At 39.0% G+C, this 20319-nt stretch overlaps 1 protein-coding gene across 1 annotated transcript in view; it reads left to right on the top strand.

Moving 5' to 3' along the window:
• Positions 1 to 20319, top strand: part of SLC30A7 (solute carrier family 30 member 7) — a 31333-nt gene that overhangs the window by 507 nt on the left and 10507 nt on the right. The window contains exons 2-10 of the mRNA XM_071565588.1: positions 130 to 231; positions 4111 to 4224; positions 5631 to 5718; positions 7333 to 7459; positions 8404 to 8553; positions 10074 to 10124; positions 11988 to 12123; positions 18525 to 18615; positions 19636 to 19785. Coding sequence (XP_071421689.1) covers positions 130 to 231; positions 4111 to 4224; positions 5631 to 5718; positions 7333 to 7459; positions 8404 to 8553; positions 10074 to 10124; positions 11988 to 12123; positions 18525 to 18615; positions 19636 to 19785 — 1009 coding nt within the window. The remainder of the gene's footprint in view (positions 1 to 129; positions 232 to 4110; positions 4225 to 5630; positions 5719 to 7332; positions 7460 to 8403; positions 8554 to 10073; positions 10125 to 11987; positions 12124 to 18524; positions 18616 to 19635; positions 19786 to 20319) is intronic.

The following is a 20319-nucleotide window of genomic DNA, read 5'->3' as shown; positions in this document are numbered from 1 at the left end:
GGGCCGCGGCAGAGCCCCCCGGAGGGGCTGGGGAAGGCAGTGCCGGGGGTGCCTGGGCTGCCCGCGGGCCGGTCCGGCCTCCGGCCGCTGTGGCGGCGCCCGGTGACCCGAGGTGTGCTCCGTGCGCAGGTCCATCCTGGCGGACAAGACCTCCCGCAACCTCTTCTCCTTCCTCTGCCTCAACCTCTCCTTCGCCTTCGTGGAACTGCTCTACGGCATCTGGAGTAACAGGTACCTGGGCCGGGGGCGCGGGGCGGGCCGAGCGCGGCTCCAGCGCGCAGGAAGCGGCGCCTCCCGCCCGGCCACTGCCACGTCTCCGCTCGGCGGGGCCGGGCCGGGCCTCCTGGCCGGCTGTGCGGAGGGGCCGCCCGGCACAGCCGCGGGGCTGCTGCGGTGCTGCCCTGGCCGGGGCTCTCCCGTGGGCGCCGCCGTCGCCCCTGCCCCTCCGCCGGGTCCCAGCGGTGCGTTGGGCGTGCGACTCGGCGCCTTACGGAGGAATCCTGTGTGAAACTGCTGTCATGCTCGGCTCTGGGATGAGGAGGAAGCCTGGCCTTGGCCCGGGTTACCAGGACTCGGGGTTTGTAACCGTTTCCCTGCCACTTGCCACAGACATCCTCTGCCGGGGAGTGTGGTGTAGTTTGTAAGTTGATTCCTGGTTTCTTCCTCTTTCCGAGGAAGAAACAGGAATTAACGCATCCTGGTATAATTAAGTGGTACTTCACATAACACATAAATTCACAAAGGTGGAAAAAAAAGGAAAGACTTGACTGAATTGCTAGTGAAAGATCTGTAGCAAAATATAAGCACAAATGCAAAGTAACTTCTGTACTGATGTATGGCATACAGGTAGTGGTGCTAGTACCTATAATGCTTCATTTGTGATAGAGAGGTTGTGTTATGGTGATATTTCATTCTCTTTGTCGATAGTTCAAGTCAAAGAGGACTGGCATGGAAATATCACTTAAGCCCAGCAGTGTCCTTCCACATGGAACTTAAAGTAGTCCTTATCAAAAGCTGTAGCATGGACACAAATTACTAGGACTCTTCTTACTAAGAGTCTTGAGTGAGTGGAGCAGTGTGGATTTGGATACAGTTACATCCTAATATCTACCATGTTTTTCTGAATCTCTCAAACTACACTATAAAATCTTTCACTTTGGCTACAGCAATCAGTCAGTGCTACAGTGTATCACTAGTGAGCACTCAGTGATGTCTTGGGCACAGGCTATCTCAGTAGCACAGACCATGTGTTTGGTTTTGGCTTTGATGTTGATTCACTTGTTGCAGTTGTATAAGGGTTATTTCATGCGTAGTCCGAGTATGGACTTTTTTCTAATAACTCAGAAAATGTAAATATTTTTTCTCTACAGTTTGAGTATAAAGAGCTTTATATTTATGTGAGTTTGTTCTTGATGTCTGTCATTAAGCATAGTATTTTTTTTTTGTAGTGGGACCTAAAAAAGTCCTGTATATGAGGTAACTAGTAGTGACACTTGGCAGAAATTTGTCACTGTAGAATTCAGCATATTGAAATTGAGAAGACTTACTTATTTTTGTTCATGATTGAGATTCAGAATTGCTATTTGATGGATAGCCATTAGCTGAACCTTTTGTGTACATTTCAAGACACTAATTTCAGGTATTCCTAAGCCTAGATTTTGGGCTAGAACAAAACAGTCTTAGCTAGCACCTCTTTAGTGGAGAGGACTAGCAGAGAATATGATGAGGAGTGCCTTCAGTCAAAGCAGATAGCTCATGCCTTGGAGGAATAAACACATCACAAGCAAACAAGGAGCCATATAGGAAAAATTATTTCTTCATTTTGAAGAGCACAGCTCCATTGCTCCTCCCATGACAATTTCTCCTTAGGTTTTGTTTGCCAAGCAGGTTGTTTCCTGAACTCGCATAGCTGGTTTGTCTTTTATATGGTCATCTTAGAAATACTCTGGAATGCTGATAATCTTGAAGCACAGAAGATAGAACTGAATATGGTATTTTGCTAGCTGAGAGCTTGTTTAGAGTTGAAATCTGTTACTTAGGCTGTTCTGGTTTAAAATACTGTTACTTTTAACACACAAGTTTAACACACATACGAGTGTGTTATGTGCACACTTGTAGTTTGGTGTTAAGCTTGTTATTAAATCAGCTGTGGAAGTGTCCTCATTTAGATACTGTAGTTTATGTTCTGGATGACGGGTTCCATTTCTAGCAGAAGTTCTTACTTGCATCCCATGTTGCTAATGGTTGACTAGGTTGCTTGTTTGCTATAGTAATCTCTCTGCACCCATTTTTTAAAGTCTTGTTAATTTACAGGTCATTTAAAAAAAGATGAAAAGAGATTGGCCTCTTACCAGGCTTCCTGCCATTAGTGCAGCTGAATGACTTATAGTGATACAGGGCATGATTATGTCATGCGGTGCATTGCACTGCAGACACAGGCTCTGCTGTTCCCTGTTGATAAATCCACGTGCCTCTGGCCACCTGGAGTTGTTAGCTTAGATCTTGAAAGCAGCACAGGTGTATTGGTGTTGCACATATGGCAAGTCATGCCTTACTGAGATTTGCAGGTGTAAGCACAGTGCCATGGTAACTTCTTGTATGATTTCTGGTTCTGGAGCTAGTATGGGATTTTGTTTCAGTAACAGTCCTTATGCACTTCTTTTTCCCAGAAGACTGTTGGAAAAAAAACCCTCCAAACACCAAAAAATGAAAGTCTCAGAAACCACTAGCTGGCCATGCTTATTCCTTTCATTTCATAATCATTACAACTTATGGTTACTGGCACGCTATTTACCTTCTCTGTGAATGTTTGGTGTGTTTTTTGTTTTTTTTTTTGCCACTGAACCTTCCTTGCTGCTGAGAACCAAATGTAAAATGGTCAGTTTCCCTAGAGATGTCACTTGGGGAGGGGGACACTGTCACCAACACACTTCAAGAATTCGGTAGCGAATTCCTGCTACGTCATGGGCATCCAGCTTATACATTTGGTGGTCTTTTAAAGTTTGTTCAGAACAACTTCATCTGTTTCCTGCTTTGGTGGCTACAGCACCTAAGGACAATTTATCATGCCATCACCCTTCTGCCTTGTTACAGTTGTGTGCATATAACTCTCTATGTGTCCATGAAGTATACATGTAAATATATCGATCAAGACACTTGTTCTCTCTCCTCCAAACCCACTTCTTCCACAGTTGCAGTGTTTCATCTTCAATATGAACACATGGCTGTCCTCTAGAACTTGTTACTACTGGTAACCTCTTTTTGTTCTTCAGTTTCCAAAAACTGACTTATGAACATAATTGTTCTTAGACAACCAAAAGGTTGCGAAAATGAAACTTTTTGGACAATTGTAGTAAGAAATGTTCATCAGGACCTCTGTATCAAATGTCTTTCTAATTATGAAGCAATTTTTGTGTTTCAGTGCACATACTTCCTTGCAGACTTACAGAACCTGTTTTTGAGCAATGTAGTAAACTTTGGCAACGCTTCTGTGTGGTCTTAAAGCCAGTTTACCTATTGCTTACAAACTGATATGAGTTCTACTGACTAACTCATGAACTAACTTCGTTGGCTTTGAACTTTTACCATGCCGTTTTACTTTACACTTTAACTGTGTCGGTCAAGATTGTAGTTGTGCATTGGTCTTTGAAATAAATCATTTAAGATATGATCTTTCAGCCTCTGCTTCCTTCAGTTTCTAGATCTAAGAGGAGTGTGGATCTTCTAGTCAATGCCTTGCAGCTGGTAAGGCAGAGATTTAAGGTTGAACTATGTTAGCTAGAGATGTGCCTGTGGGTAGATCTTCTCCAGGGGTTTTAGTTTGTGTCAATGGAAACCACCTTTCACTAGCACCAAAATCATGTGCTGGGAGGACGTTTTTGCCAAACAGTCTTCCAAAGTGCCTTTCATAATCTGACAGAATGAGTTTTGCATCATATTTGTGTTGGTGAGGAACTGTGGGTTTCTCCTCTGTGCTAGCAAAACCATGCCTGAAGCTTAGAAACAGAGTGTATTCTGCTACTGTGTAAAAGATCAATTGCTGTGGGTTTGGGGTTTTTTTTTTACATACTCAACATGTGGAATATAACATTTTTTCTTGTTTTCTTTCAGTTTAGGTTTAATATCAGATTCTTTTCATATGTTTTTTGACTGTACTGCTCTACTGGCTGGATTAGCAGCTTCAGTTATTTCAAAATGGAGGTCAAATGATGCTTTCTCCTATGGGTAAGAAACTTCAGGCTGTTACCTTAATGTACTGCAGTAAATGTATAGGTAGTCATTTTTCATTGTATAAACAAAACATCTTTTTGCAGAACATGGAAAAGCTATGTTGAAAGTGTGGGTTTTTTTAAAGTGAGTTATGTAAACCTCTAAGTTAATATCATCCTAGAAATAGCAAAAAAAAATATGAAGACATTGGTTTTGTTGAGAAGTTTTATCACTTCCAAGATCTGTAATCATACTAGGGGAAACAAGTCACACAGGAGAAAGTTACCCTGCCCTGTCGTTTGTTAATGGCATCAGTGAAGAGTGAGAGCAGCATCCTGGGCTTGCCCTCACAGTGCAGGGAGGGGTGTTACAGGGGTGCCCTGTGCTGCCTTTGGAAGGGAAAGTTACAACTGAAAGGAGCCAAGTCTCAGTGAGGCTGTATCTGACCTTATAAAACCTGATTCGTAGAATCAGTAGGATTTGACAGTTGCCATTTGTGGCTGCCATTAATGCAGAGCCTCCAGGCTGAGGTGTGTCATCCCATACTGCCCTTGGTGCTGCAGCTGGTTCTACTTGAGGGTCCCTTGGTTTCACTGCTCGTTGCAGTTGTGCCCATAAAACAACACCGGTGGTACAGCATTGTTAATTTGTAATACTGACTAACAGTGCACGAGGTGTAACACGGGCTGCTGCATTCCCATAGCATTACTGACCCGAGTGTCATCATGTAGCCTCAGCTGTCTTGCCTAAGTGTGAAGCACGTAGTTTGAAACTTAAAGAACAGTTTAATTAAGGTGGAAACTCCAGTGTGCCCAAAAATCAATTTAGGAAAAATTGTACCATGAAGTAATTGCGATGAAAGCAGGTTCTGTATTAATTACTGCTCTGCATTTAAACAGCTGGTGTTCCATTTATTAGAGAACAGCCACAATTTATTGTCAGATGTTTGCTACATTCAAATTACATGTTATTCTACTCTGGCAGCTTTTTATTATCGTTACTAGTAATCCCCCTTCTAGATGGGAAGCGAAGTAATATGTCAGTTTGATATTAAAAAAAACTCTACATCAGAAGACTTTGATTACATCTCACATGCTTATCTCAGTTTGTGGCTTCCAAATGTTTATACCATAACTTTAGTTGAGATGATCTTAAATGGAAAGATTTTGACGTATTGAAAGATTTCTTTCATGTAGATCAGGTAATGGCTGCTCTCTGGATCAGGTAATGTTGGTCAAAATATAACTTAGTTTGTTTCATACACTTAACCTTAGTTTATATGCTGCATCTTCCATTTAGCAAATTCCTCTGTAACACAACTCTTTGAGAACTAGGAGATTGCACTCCAGTCTTAAGTTCCACTCCACTTCTAATTTTCAGCATTTCAATGAATGTGCTATTGCTTTTTCTGTTTCTTGCAGGTATGTGCGAGCAGAAGTACTGGCTGGTTTTGTAAATGGTTTATTTCTCATCTTTACAGCATTCTTCATTTTTTCTGAAGGTGTTGAGGTATGTTATGAAGTAAATTACACTGTCAATTGTCACGTCTATTATCAGTAGGGATAAAATTATTTATTAAAAATAAATTGTTTATGTTCATAATGGATTTTAAATCTGGGATTTGAACAGAGAATAAGGCCATCTGGCCTTGCTGTCTGTGACACAGAAACCCAGATTTTGTGTACTAGCTTCTTAAATAGTGTATTTTGTTTACGTGAAAAGATTCTGTGAGATGTAGCCTGTCCTTTTTTTGAACCAGTTAAGTATGTCATAGAAAGATCTTCACTTCTCAATGTTAAAAGACAAAGGAGATCAAGAAAGAAAGGCCCAAACCAGCCACTCAGAGGAGAGTAGTTAGTCGTAAGTCACATTCTGTAAAGAAGTTGGACTAACTTGTTAAAGAAAGAGTACAATCCTCCAAATCGTCAAGTCTGATATAAATGGCAAGTAGTAATAGCTTAAAGGCTTAAAAGAGCTCTTTCCTTGAATTTTTTTTTGTTTGCATGATGGTTCAGGTGATAATTTCAGTACTGAAATTCAGACATTAAGGGTGATGTCAAGGACTAAGAGTGAAATTGTTAACTATTTCAGATCACCTTGCATTAATGCTTTTACTTTTTAATGGGAGATATGCTATAAATTTGTTTAGGCTTCTAGTTCATAATACCTTCTAGTGAATTTTTCTTTTTTAATAGAGAACTGGGAAGAACTTTCAGGAACAGATCTTCTACATTGATAAGCCTGTAAATACTTCAAAAATCAGTATCAGCTGGGCTGAAATTGCCTCAAAGCTTGGGAAAACTTCAAATCTAGAAACAGGAACAAAACTTACTAGAAAAATTAAAAACTGACAGGTCAAGGGTATTGCTGAAATGTTTTCTCTTCCTGCTGGTCTTAGCTTCCATGTGAAATATTCCCTTGTGATGACGACTCCTTTTCTCTTTGTTGCTTTAAAATTTTACATCTGCTGGAAGTTTCATTATTTTACTGATGCCTGTACCTTTCACTCCTGTGGAGATATGGGTGAATGTTTGTCTCCTCTGTCAATAGTAATTAACACTTGTCAGTGCTTAACTTGAGATGCAAGTTTTATTAACTCTATAATGTCTCATTGAGAAAAGGATTCCAAAGGAAGTGGGATAAAAAAGAATTTTTTAAAAAAATCAGTCTAGATTTTAGAACTTGTAAAAAATGTCGCAATTTGTTCTCGGTCTTTATGTCATTCCCCTCATTGTCTTACCCTTCTCAGGAGAAAGGAAGGAATAGTGTTCTAGACTCCTGGAAGTTGTTTAGGCAATCCACATACTAGAACAAACTTGAATGTTTTCATCTGGTGTTGAGAGACATCCCAAAGCAAAGTGAAATCTTACGATAACAGTTAGCTGGACTATCAGAATATTCTGCTGTATTGTCAGAGCTTTAAAAATAAAATTTTGGCTTCGGACAGTAACAGTCTGTGTATCATCTCAAAAACTGGAAGGTCTGAATAATTTCTAATTATGTCTGTATAAATGTCACTATGGGAATGCTTCTATATCTAAGTAGCTTTTTCAGCACATTTTAATAATGTAAAAAGATTGTAAAACTCTACATTTGCTTTTTGTTTTTTGTTTTTGTTTTTAGAGAGCACTTGAGCCTCCTGACGTGCATCATGAGAGACTTCTTCCTGTTTCCATACTGGGATTCATTGTAAATCTTATAGGAATATTTGTTTTCCAACATGGAGGTCACGGGCATTCCCATGGCTCTGGTAGGATGTCTGTAACTTTCAGGACTGTTCCCTTTCTTGGCACCCTGTGTTTCAGGACCTTATAATCCTCCAATGAGAACCCCAGTGTTAAACTTTAGTATGTTTTTGGTAGCAATCCCAGCCACATGTGTGTGACTTCTTGCTGTGTTGACTTCTGTGTTTTATCACTAGCCCATATCACTGTTGTACTTCTCATGTTAATATCCATTAACCTGGAACGCCTCGAACTCCAGAATCTGCTTTCTGGGGCTGGCATTCTCTCTGCACCTTATTGAAAGAGATTTGCAGAGTGTCTTTTGGACAAAATGAAGCTGGACTTAAGCAAGGCTGTGGCTGGAAAATTCAGAAAACAGTGTCTGAACCAAATTTTAAACATGGAGTGATTCAGCTTCAGGTGTTTCTCAATTCAGTGTCTTTGAATTGAAATGCAGAATTTATTTGCCTAAATACATGTGGTGAACACTTTGGGTTTTTTTCTTCAAAGCCTATTGGTATGTCATTCAGCTTAACATATAAACTTATATAGACGGGTAGAAGAAAATAGTCTGTGGTCCTTAAGCAGCAATCTAAGCTGGAATTTTGGATGTATGAACAATAGCCAATTTCTGGTTTCTTAAAACAGTTTTTTTAAGTGTGATTTTATCTAATTAGGTGTACATTTTACAAATTGTACTAAGTGTAGCACAACTTGTCTCAGAAGTGGGAATGGAAAAGCACTTCAATTCTCAAATGAGGTCTATATTTTATTGTATATATTTTTTTTTTATATGGCTGCATAGCAGAGCTGTAGATGACAAACAGTTTTGTGAAGTTTCTTAACTTACTTAAAGCCTACCTTAAAATGAACTTCAAGGCAAATGGGTTTTGAGTAGCTTAGAAACAAATATAAGTGTACTTTTGTTCATTATGTGAGTTCAAACTCTGATGGTGATGTTTGTTTATAGGGCATGAGCACAGCCATTCTCTGTTCAATGGTGGTCTTGGCCACGGGCACAGTCATGGAGGTCACGGGCACAGCCATGAACAGAAACATGCTCATGGACACACTCATGGCCATGGCCATGGACACTCTCATGGTCAGGATTATTGTCATGGTAAGTACTTAGTTCATCTCACAGACCATCTTGACTCAATCCAAATGTACTATTAATGATTAGTTAAAAAAAAAACAGAGAGCATGCTGGCAGCTTGTTGTGATCATACATGGAAGTAGTTTCATTAAATGCTATGCCACTGCTATGTTTCATGGCTCATTTTGTGTATCACTTGCAGTAAATTCAGTTAGTTTTTAAAGGCTTTGCTTTACCAATGGTTTTTGAATGTTCACTGTAATGTTATGTCTTGGCAAAAGATGGAACAGCTGTATGCTGTGGCAATGTAGTGAAATTATCAAATGCTCAGCTTCAATTTTTCATTAAAATCAATAGACAAAGTTAAGTTGCTTTGCTAGTGTTCTCCATTTGAATAATTTTACAGCTCAAGATATTAGAAAAGATGAACAAACTTTGTGTACTTACAGATTGTTAATTGTATTTGTTTTGTGATTTCAAATAAGATTTTTCCCATCGCTGTTTTAAAGCTGGTTATGAAAAAGGTACTTGTTATCTTAGCTATGTTTAAATCTTTTCTATGAAGGCAAACAATTTGTGAAGAGACATTCATACAAAATATGGTCAGTAGCTTGCACTATGGGAGCAGAGGGAGTGTAGGTACAATCTGTTGAAACAATGCAAATGGAAGCCTTGTGGTGATGCAGGGCTGTCAGTGCATCCTGCCTGAGCCACAAACTGGAGTCTGTGTGACTGAATGTTTGCACATTCACAGCAGGGAATAGTGTGGTAACTTGCAGACAGGAGGTTACAAAGAGTATAAAATATTTACTTGTCCCTTCCGTCCTATTCTTAGTAGAAAAGTGGTGCTTGTTTTCCGGGAGTTCTCCTGGAATTTGGTTGGAAAGTAAGGAGCTACCTGCTTGTGTTTCTTCCTTGCTTTCCCCACCCTCCCCATTCCAGTGGAACAGAGAGTGTAGCTATCTGTGTTGTGCAATTTGATACTCAATCAACTTTGGTGTAATTTATTGTATATCTTCACTAGAAGTCATTTGCTATTCTTTAACAAGTTTTTCTTATCTTTCCTGTGCATTCCAGAGGCATTAACCTGTTTGGATGAGAGGATTTTTTACTTAGTTCTGCCTTTTCCAAGTCTTATCCTTGTTGTGCATTAGGTATAAATGCTACTTAAGTGAAGAATTTCTGGTTAGCAGATTTATTTGACCTTACTCTTATTGCTTCTGTGTATGGCTTGGTGTCTTGAGAGGCCCTTATTTTACTATACACTAGCAAGGTCTTCTCAGTTTATTTTTATTAAAAACAAATGTTGATAGTTTTATATGTCCACATCTAAAAATCTATTGTGTAAGGTGATATTTTCTCTTTAAAAATGCATTTTAAGACTTTTAATTTAATTACTGTGATAAAAAACAATAGCCAGAGTAAAAGCTAGTTATTGTGAGCAGCTTGTCTGTTCAAGAAATTTCCAAAAGGAAGACCATATCAGAATGTACCACTAGAGAGAGCCTTTGTCTGCGTTAATGTGTCAATAATTGTCTTTACAGATGACCATTCTCTTGAAGTGGTGGGTGGATCCAGCAAACAGATTTTACAAGGTACAGTGAGAATAAGTATAATGGTTTATTGGTTTTATCATGGTCTGCCTGTCACACATCTGTTTTAGAGGGTTCCTCTGGATAAATGCCACATTTTTCTTAGAGGAGCTATTTTATGAAATCCCCTTGCCCTTGTAAACGAAGCTGTGTTGTACCCTGTGCATGTGACATTGAATGAAGTCTACATGTAATGCCGTGTCAGCAGAGTTTAAAAGAGATCCCAAAAGCTTCTGTTACTGACACTGAAAAATCAAATAATGAAAAACTAGGAAAGAGTAGTTAGAAGCAGAAACCTAAGGAGCCTTATTGCAATGTACGTTCTGGAAAATGAGGTACAGTGTGATTAAGATAGAAAAATGTATTTGAAAAATGCAGATTGATATTGTTAAAGGTTATCTGAGCTTAAAACTTGCATTTTATCAAGCTCTTACAGTTGGTTTAGAGAAGATGGTAATTTGTTTTAAGTTTCTTGAAGAAGTGTTGGAATCCACAGTCCTTCTGAGGATTAGTTATGGACAGTTTAGATGTTGGTTTTGAGCTTTGGTTGAATGTTAGTTGTTTGGGAGACAATTATAAGATGTAGGTGGTAGTAATCATTTGGCATACCCAAATGTACTTTAGTGTTTTCTCTTATTGGATGATTTCCTGGCTTCTTTGTAGTCCTTGAAAAGAAACATTTACAACCTCTTCCAGAATTTACAGTACACTATGTTATGTATATATATACTCAGTACTTCAGTCGAAGTTATTTGAAAGTCAGTCCTTTTATGAAAACCTCATTTTAATTGAAGCATATTAAAAAGACACCATTTTATTTTAATTTTTCAATACTGAGTTAAAAAATCCCACCAAGTGATGCAGAGACAATCACTTCACAAAGAGAGTCACTTCCCACCAGCAGATTGATGTCCAGGGAAGTCTCTGAGCAACAGCTGTTTTGGAAAGACAGCACCCCAGTTTTATTGCTGAGCATGAAGTTAGATGATACGGAGCATCCCTCTGGTCCATTCAGCTCAGCTGTCCTGGGTGTGCCCTCCCAGCATCTTGCCCCCAAACAGCCTCCTTGCTGTAGGGGCAGTGAGAGCCAAAAGGCCTTGATGCTGTCTGCACCATGCAGGCTGCTGTGGAGAAAACCCGACTCTGTCACAGCCAGACCCAGCACAAACGTAGACTTGAAAGCATCACTAAAAAGCTGATTTGTAGTTGTGCATTGTTTTACAAGGGGGATTATCTGTCTGCAGAATGTAATTTGAAAAGCTGTTTCTGAATTACTTCCCATCATAGCCAGCAGGGAGCTCCAAAGGCTACATTTTGGCTGGCTGCAAAGTATGTGTTTCTTTGTGTTTTAAGGCAATGTTATTCTTCAAAATAAGAGCGAAGCTTTTCATGTCTGCAGTATTGTTAAATCCATGACAAATAGTTTTAAGAACTACTTTGCCAAATAACTTCTAGAAGGTGTTGTCAATTAAATATTAGCATGTTTTAAAGCTTTACAGAGCTGTTTCTGTTAATAGTCTGTCCATCTTATAGAGTACTTATCACTGTCTGTAGGCATCAGAGAATGTGAGTTTCTTTAATAAGGGTGAGTATTGAATGAATAGCTTCTAGCTGCATCTGTTAATCACTGTTTAGGTTAATAGCCAACCTATGAAATACCCCTTACTGCTAAGTGCAGAAAAGAGTGTAAATTCTTCAAGTGATTTATATGTTATATTTTCTGTGTGTTTAAACCAAAATTCACCACAAATCAAACAAGAAGTCACCTTATCTAGTTCTTGCAACTCTTCTCTGCAAAATGTCTTTGAAATACTCCATTAGCTTTAAGAACATGAAGTTGTAACTTTATCAATGATTCTGTTACAGGTGTATTTCTACACATTGTGGCAGACACGCTTGGAAGTATTGGTGTGATCATATCTGCTATATTGATGCAGAACTATGGTCTAATGATAGCAGATCCTATTTGTTCAATGCTGATAGCACTACTTATAGGTGTAAGGTAAGTGTTGCTACCACTGATATTTGGTAGTATTTTTGATGCTAGTTACAGCAGAAATTACAGCTCAGAAGAAAAGGTTTGTCTCTTATGCTAATGACTTAAAACATTTGCTTTCCTTCCAAGAGGCATGTCTTACCTCTGTTCTGTACAGTCATTCTGATAAGCTCTTCTATGAGCTATTTTTATTTGCCTTTTGTACAGCTACAAATTTTGCTCTTAGATCTGCATATTTTGCCCCTGTTTGCATAACACTACAAAAACGTCTTTGAGGTTCAAGCTGTAGAAAGCTTCCTCTCTGTATTTAGTACATGCTTATGTAAACCAATGTACTCCAGTAAATGGAGCAGAATGGCTTCAGGGCAGCAGAGTTGAGCCTGCTGGCACAGGATGTGCCCTTGTCCTTGACAGATCAAGGCTGGTAGGCTTTAACTTTTTTTTCCCCCAGTTGAGAACTATCTTTTCCTTTGTGTTTGTACTGAGACATCCTTCTTCCTTTTAAGATCTGATGGAAAGGCTTCAAGTAGTTCTGGAGTTTCCCAGTTGTTGCCTACCAAGATCACTGTAAATGTGAAGCTATTTGGATTAGACTGGACAAGCAAATATTTCATTCAGTGATGCTGTTATTGAGGTTTTCTGGCAGCAGTTTCAATGGTGGCACAGGGCAATGTGCCACAACTCCAGTTACAACCTAATTACTGAGCACCTTTGTCTTCAGCAGTGGTGAATGTCATCTGACGAGCTGCAGCTACTTATGCTTATACCATGTATGGCATGTTTATAGCATAGGCAGCATTCACAGGATTATTGATGTGCATCTCCCTATTTATCAAAGTAGGGCAATGTGCTTCAGACACAACACCCACAGAAATCTCTGTGCTACAGATCGCTAGTGTCACTTCAATAGAAACTCTTAATATTTTGACTTAGACATCCTGTAATTTCATAAAGGACAAATTATTACAAGCTACTTCTGTTACTGAAGTCTCAAAAAATGGGAAAGAAAGTGTGCAGGTTACCCAGAGGAAAGAAACTATTGCTGAGGTAAAGGTAGTAGCTGAGTAAAACACAGGTTTCCATACACTTGGTATGTTAAAAGTCTAGCTTTGTGTACAGTAGAAAATAGCACCTGAATGGCAATTATTTTTTCTTTCATTCATACAGTGGTTGAAAAAAGACAGTTCCATAACAGATGTTTCATAATAAAGCTGTTTATAGGTTTTCTAGCACAATTAGAAGGACTGAGGCCCACATTCTATGCTGAAAATGCTGGAGTTCAGTGTTTGGTGTCTTTTGATCTGGTGCCAGACTTCAGCCTGTAACATTATTTTGTTGGTCCACAATGCTATAAATGATCTGTGGAGTAATTCAGTTGTCAGAGTGCAGTCAGCTGCATTGTCGTTGGTAGAAGCAAGCCCTGCATTTCTTGCACACTGACACAGCCTGGCACAGCAGTGGAGCATACACTAATTGCAGGGTTGGGTGCTTTTGTGTTGGGTGATGTGGTTTGTTTTTTGGGTGTTTTTTTAAGCAGTCCAACAGACTTCACTACTGATGATTTTGCTTGAAATGCACTTTAAAATCATAAACACAAAAATACTTGTGTAAGATGACTAAAAAATTTATCACTGCAGTATAAAGCTGTACAGACTCGACTCTGTAACCTGCTCTGTCTTGTGCAGATGCAGAAGGGTTGAGCAATGCTTCTTCAGAGAAGTCAAGCAGTGTTTCTAAATCCAATGTCTGACCCTTCCTGTAGACAACATCTCTAATTAGTGCAAATTGTCAACTGCTGACACAGTTGCTTTGTGTTGCTCCTGTGATCCCTTGCAGAGGCTGCTCTGGGGTGACATATTCTCTGTCTAACCCCTCCTGAGCAAGGACCGAGCAGGCTGAGTGCACAGTGAAAATCTGCTGAGGGATTTGAGCTTTCCTGAATGCAACCACTAATATCTAATGAACATTTCTTTGATTACTTTCTCTACTATCTCATGCAAGTGTCCATTTAATTATAAATTGGACATGCTTAAAATAGACAAGTCTGTTTTATTAGCATTTTTTAAAGTGTTTTAACAGTAACTTTACTGTTTCATACTTGTCCAGCTTGACACCTTTTTTCCAAGGTGGTGCACTCATAATTGTATGTGCCTGAATCAATAAACAATTTCTCAAGTATCTTAACTGCTTTTAATATTTAAAAATAAATATTCATTTCATTTTTATCCTTAGTACTCTAAGCCTTATTCTGAAATGTTGAAGCAATTTTAGTGTTTCAGTCAACTATGTGAAATTAAGCACCACACGAAAGCCACAACTCTAGTGTAAATCAAGTTTGTCCAAAACCACTATTAGAGCCACATGTTTCTAGAAAGGCACAGTAGACTAAATCTGATACTGGATTGCATAGGGCATGCAGACTGTATATTAAGTGGTCAAAGAAATGAGGCAATTTACATTTAGTGAAGTTGTTTCCATGGGTTACATACCTTTTGCATAAAATCTAAAGCTGCTTGAACACGATATAATATGAAAGAGCTTTAGGGGGGAGGGTGTGCCAGTATCATTTGAGGGTTTTTTGGATTCTTATGCCCCAAACAGCAAAAGTGTTTGGGGCATAACAATACAAAAAATTGCTTTTTTCAAGTGCTATGTTCACTAAGATTCAGAAGGAATGTTGTGTAGCAAAACTCCTCCAAACTAGCATGTTTGTTGTTGGTATTGCTTTAAGCCATTATTGCTAAATGTTGTGCACTACCTTTATCTACAGGGTAATGCTATCTGCCAACCTTTCTTGAGAGTCGAGGTACTACGTTGTTACAAGAACAAGCAATTCAAAATCAGTAAAGTAAATGTTAAACCTGTGATCCTTGTCTTGAGCAAAGCTTGCTGTCTGATTACAGTTGCCATTACCTAGCAGAAAAATTTTATTAAAGTTCTCAAATAGGCCAACAGTCTTGGCGCTGTAGATGTGAATGGTGGTTGGGAAAAAATGGAATTTGGATATCTGGCTGTAGATTATGAGCTGGGGTATTTGAAGAACCATAGCTGGTCTTGATCCTTGTCAATGTTTGTTTACCTTCCACAAAATCTATCACAAATGTCCTCTGTTTTCTGTAGAGCTGAGAGCACTGAATGAATTTCCTGCTGCGCTCTGAGTGCAGTGACTGTGAAAAGGGTTCTTTACGCAGAGTTGTTTTTAGCCCTGCAGTCTGAGATCATGACAATGGCAGGGTCTTGCTAGCAATGCCTACAAAAACTGTGGCATAAACAGGATGGGACTGAAATTAGTACAAATGTTATCTGCATCTGGTGCAGGTTAAGTAAGAGTTTGATGCTTTCACTCTTCATTTTTGATCAAGCCATGTGTAGTAGCAGCAGGCTGGATTTATCAAATTCTTATAAATAGCTTTTATCTGAACCTTTCACTTCTTCTGTACCAGTGTATGTGCAAGTGTGATGTGCTGTAACATTAGCTGCTTTTGGTGTTCTGACTTTTGTAGAGGATATGTTTATCCCAAGTCTTGCTGTGGGTTTGTGTTTCTTTCAAATTCCATTGTCTTGTAACAGTGTGGTTATCTTAGATTTAAGGTTTGGTAATCAGAGACCAAGGGAAAACCGAGTCTGCTTTAGCAGCAAAGCTCAAAGACTGCTTATGCAGGAGAAAGTTTTCTACTTGGTGAACATTCAGCATTATTTATTTCCTCAATAATCTTATGAATTAAAACAAACAAGGGGGGAAGTACCCATGCAATAGTTGCTGCAGAGACAGCCATGTGGTTTTTTTGCTAATGACTAATCCAAAAAAGGAAAGCTTTGTCAAATTCTCTAGCCACATTTTCAGCCTGCTTATTTTCGTCATCTCTCCTAATGTTTTCTTCAGTCACATGAGATGGAACTGATACTTCTAGTGCCTCATAGTGATTAAGTAATATTGGTTTTAGTTAACATTTGAAAAAAGAGCATACTGTGTGGAGTTTTGGTTTTTAAATTAAGGGGTTTGTACTTCAGTAGTATGCATGAAACAATGGAAAACATCAGACGTCATCAAACTGGATTCTGCTGTTTGTGGTGTTTGGCTTACAGTAAGACTATCTTGTGAGTCAGTATCCCACCAGATGCAGAGGGTTGTCCGTGGCCTTCTGTGTGCTTAACAGCATTTGTGAGGGCCTGTCACATCACTACAACTGTCTTTGGGCCTTTCCAGCTTTGCAAAAGATGACTTTTGTATCTGAACACTGTGTCTAAGATAGAGGAGGAAGATGTGACCCAGGATATACTTCAACTTTCACCAAAAGTATAAAGTATCCTGATTCACCTCCATTCTTTGGACTTTTAAGATGTTTTTTTTCATAGCCTGTCTCTCCAAATCTACCTGACAATTATTTTCCATTCCATCAGATAAGTACAACAGTTTTATCAAATAATGTAAATAACTTGTGCAAATTAGACATTTTTGTTAAATTTCTTTCATGGCTTTTTTTGCTCCTAGGGGTGTGTTTCAATAAAAAGACAGGCTACTGCATTCTCCATTCCTTTAGTCATTTCCCTGGGAAAAAGATATGCAGCCTGTATGTGTGTGGTTTTTGAAGCCTTTGGATGCATATGTTAGAGAGGCCTTTTAAATTTATGGAGATGGAGTCAGCATTCAAAATTCTTGTATTCAGTTTGCATCCTGAACTTTTGTATTGGTCTTTCAAGGTCTTTATTAAGAAGTAAACCTGCATTTTAAATAGTGATTTAAATTGAAATCAATTCATCAGTGGCGTGTGTTGGCAGCTCCATCTCGCCTTGATAAAATGCTTGTGACATGGGCATTATTTAGTGAGGTGGGTCCATTAATAAGAGAACCTTTTTCCCCTAAACCTCTGTAATCCACTCTAGAATGTGACACTCCAGTTAAGCTTCCTTTAGACACATTGACAGTTACTGCATTGCCAAATGTTTGTCTTGGTGACAGGTCCAGTTTAGGCCACTCTTGCATGTCCCTAATTGCTTCTTCCTATTTCTGAGCTGCTGCCTGGGTAGCAGTGCAGCTGTGTGAGGCCATGTGATAGAGGGCAGCAGGCAGTGAATTTGGCTGGAACTACCACTGTGCCTGCAAGAAGACTTAGTTTTTTAGGGTGGTAGTTTTTCCAGAGGTTCATTAGACCAGAGTCACACACCCTCTGAGTCCTTCCCACCCCTGGCTAAGGTTTAGCCAAGGAGTGAGCTGAGCAGTCAGCCAGCCAGTGCTGCTTCCATGTACTAATGGAACTGTCTCTTTAAAGTGGTTGGGTCATGGTGTTCAGTATCTGCAAATACACAGCTGGTCTGGGCCGTGCATTCCACGGCACTTCATGAGATTTTAAACAAAGTTTCTGCAGTTGCCTTTAACAGCCAGCCCCGTTAAGCTCTTACAAATGTTGTTGATGTGCTTTTAATCCCATCACTCTGTGTACTGCAGCTGTGATGCCAGTGCTGAACTCTGAATTCAGCTACAATTTCTGAGATATGCAACTGCTTCTGGTCCAGAGTATTTGCTGACTTGTATGCTCTTGATACCAGGTTGCTATTTAAGCTTCAGTGTTGAACTATAGATATTTGTCATCCTCTTGTGAATGTTAGGATGCTCTACTGAACCAGACATGGTACACTACTCCTAAACAAAGAATTTACCATGCTGAATACTTAATAAGAGGATAACTTTTTAGTGGTACCTTCAGGGTATGGGCTTACTGGTCTCCTAGTTGTATTTAAAAAAAAAAAAGGCAGTACCAATAAAAACCAGTATTGAATGTGTTCTTAGTTTACTGATTAAACAAGACCATTTGGCCAGGAGGGAACCTCTAATTGCTTCCAAATGTTTAACCCTTGAGCTTGGATGAGACCCTACATTTAGTTCACTTCAAGAATATGCAAAATCGTCTGGTTTTGACAAAATAACTTTGTTATAGCTGAACTGCGTCACACTCATTTTGTTTTAGGATCGTCCCATTATGATCTTAGTTTATAAGAAAAGTAAGCCTTAAGCAAACACAAGAGCAAAACCCATTTCAGTTCAATATTGTTATGGTTACTTGTGAATTATTTGCCACTGAAGTAGATTTTGAGCGATACTTATCAGCTGCTTTGTTGTATGACTTCTAAGACACTAGGAAATTTCATCTTAAATCCCATGATTAAACTGTTAATCTTTTGTGATGGGCCACTGGTTGACTCTAGAAAATGTGAGGACGAAGTACTCTTGCCTTTGGTAAGACACTATAGCAATTTTGCGAATCCTTTTATTTTCTGTACTAGGTTTTCATGGCAACTTTCTCAGCTCCTGATGTAACAACTAAAGAGGAATTTCTCAAGAGTGTTAAGGAATTTTAAGTTGCTCTTTGCATCTTTTGGGAATATAATAATTTCCTTTTCCTTTCTAGTATCGTTCCACTTTTAAAAGAATCCATTGGGATTTTGATGCAGCGAACTCCTCCTTCTTTGGAAAACGTCCTGCCTCAGTGCTACCAGAGGGTGAGCTCTTAAGCCATTTTTGCGCATCAAGGTGCTGACAGGCTGAGCCTCAGCTGTGTGTATGAGGGTGTTTTATGTTGTTTTTCCAGTAATGCCTGTGAAAGGTTCCTTAGAATATAGAAATGGAGGTACCAGTTTAATATTTTCCTGAAGTCCTGAATAGTATGTCATTCACCTCAGTTTGTGTTTTAAAAATGTGCTGTTAGTTAAGAAAGATAGATCTTGAAGCCTCCCTCCCCCAAGTACTCTGTGATTATACAAAGTGCAAAATGTTTTTCTGATTTGTTCAGTTTTTGTCTCCCTCAAAATCTAATTCTTAGTAAAGTCAGGTGGAGTAACATTGGAAGTATATTTATAAGTATGCATTGGTTACTCTGGATTTGACCTGTTCTCCTGTTTAACTAATCTGTTACTATGCCATGACCTGAACACTCCTGTGTCTTTGCAAAGTTCATACAAAGCACTTGAAGGAGTTCCATCTTTCCTGGGAAAGTTACAGATTGTAACTGGTCACATGGAGCATTTGCTAAAATTGGACAGAGGAAAAAGAAGGGGGTTGGCAGGACAAATCTAAGCCCTCAGAGAATATTTACAGAAATATTAATATATCAATATAAATTGTGTATTAATATATTTCCACTGAAGTTAGAATCTCACATATTGTTTCATGGTACAATTCCCACATTTGCAAAAATTTCCATTTTAATTGAATGCCCTCTCAAATTCAATAACTGACCTTTCTTGGACACCTCTATTTTCAGAAATGGTTTTAGTAAAATATGTATACAATGTAAATGCACAGTACAAAATCACAACACATACACAAAGTCATGACATACACGCAAAAATCTGTATGTTTTCACCTTCCTTAGAATACCTGAGATAGTAATGAGGAATTTTGCTACAAGATCACAAATTGCACAGTGAACTAGAAATTGAAGAATGCGTTGGCTCTTACAATATTTTCTGTAAAATACATAGTACAGACAAACGTTTTCTGAAATTTGCCTGTATTTTTAGGTGCAGCAGTTGCAAGGAGTTTACAGTTTACATGATCCACATTTCTGGACCCTCTGTACTGATGTTTACATAGGGACTTTGAAATTATTGGTAGCTCCTGATGCTGATGGAAGGTGGATTCTAAGCCAGACACACAATATTTTTACTCAGGTATGTCTTACCAGTGGAAATCACATCTCAGAGTGTAAATTGCCTGTCACATGATGTGACATCGTAATTCTTACCAAGCAAAATTAAATGTTTCTGGGTTTGGAATATGTGTTTTGGAAAGTTTCTCTGCTCCAGCTATGTAGAATAATTTCAAAATACTCAGTTGTGTAGTTAGAATTACTGTACCTCTCTGCATTAGTTTTTGAGGCCACTTAATGGAAATAACACCTGTAGTAACACCTCAGTTGTATCAAATTGGGTATGAGGAACAAAGAAAATAGGGCAGGCTTCCCTTGGGATAGGGATTCCAACTGCAGGCTGGACCTACTCACGCTTTTCACTGCAGTGGCCACTTGGATGTGTGACAGGTTTCTTTCTAAAATCATCATGTAGAACTGGTTTGAACAACAAATCCTGTGTTATGCTCTTGTCTTAGGTCCCTTTTAAACTGACAGCTTTTCAAGCAGCTTGCTTTTCAGAAAGTTAAACTTGTACAAAAGAAAGTAATAACTGCTTTTGTGCAGCTTCAGGTGT

This window comes from Pithys albifrons, chromosome 10 (genome assembly GCF_047495875.1).
Source record: "Pithys albifrons albifrons isolate INPA30051 chromosome 10, PitAlb_v1, whole genome shotgun sequence".
NCBI lineage: Eukaryota > Metazoa > Chordata > Aves > Passeriformes > Thamnophilidae > Pithys > Pithys albifrons.
The sequence above is the reverse complement of the archived record's forward strand: the minus strand, read 5'-3'. Positions and strand labels throughout refer to the sequence as shown.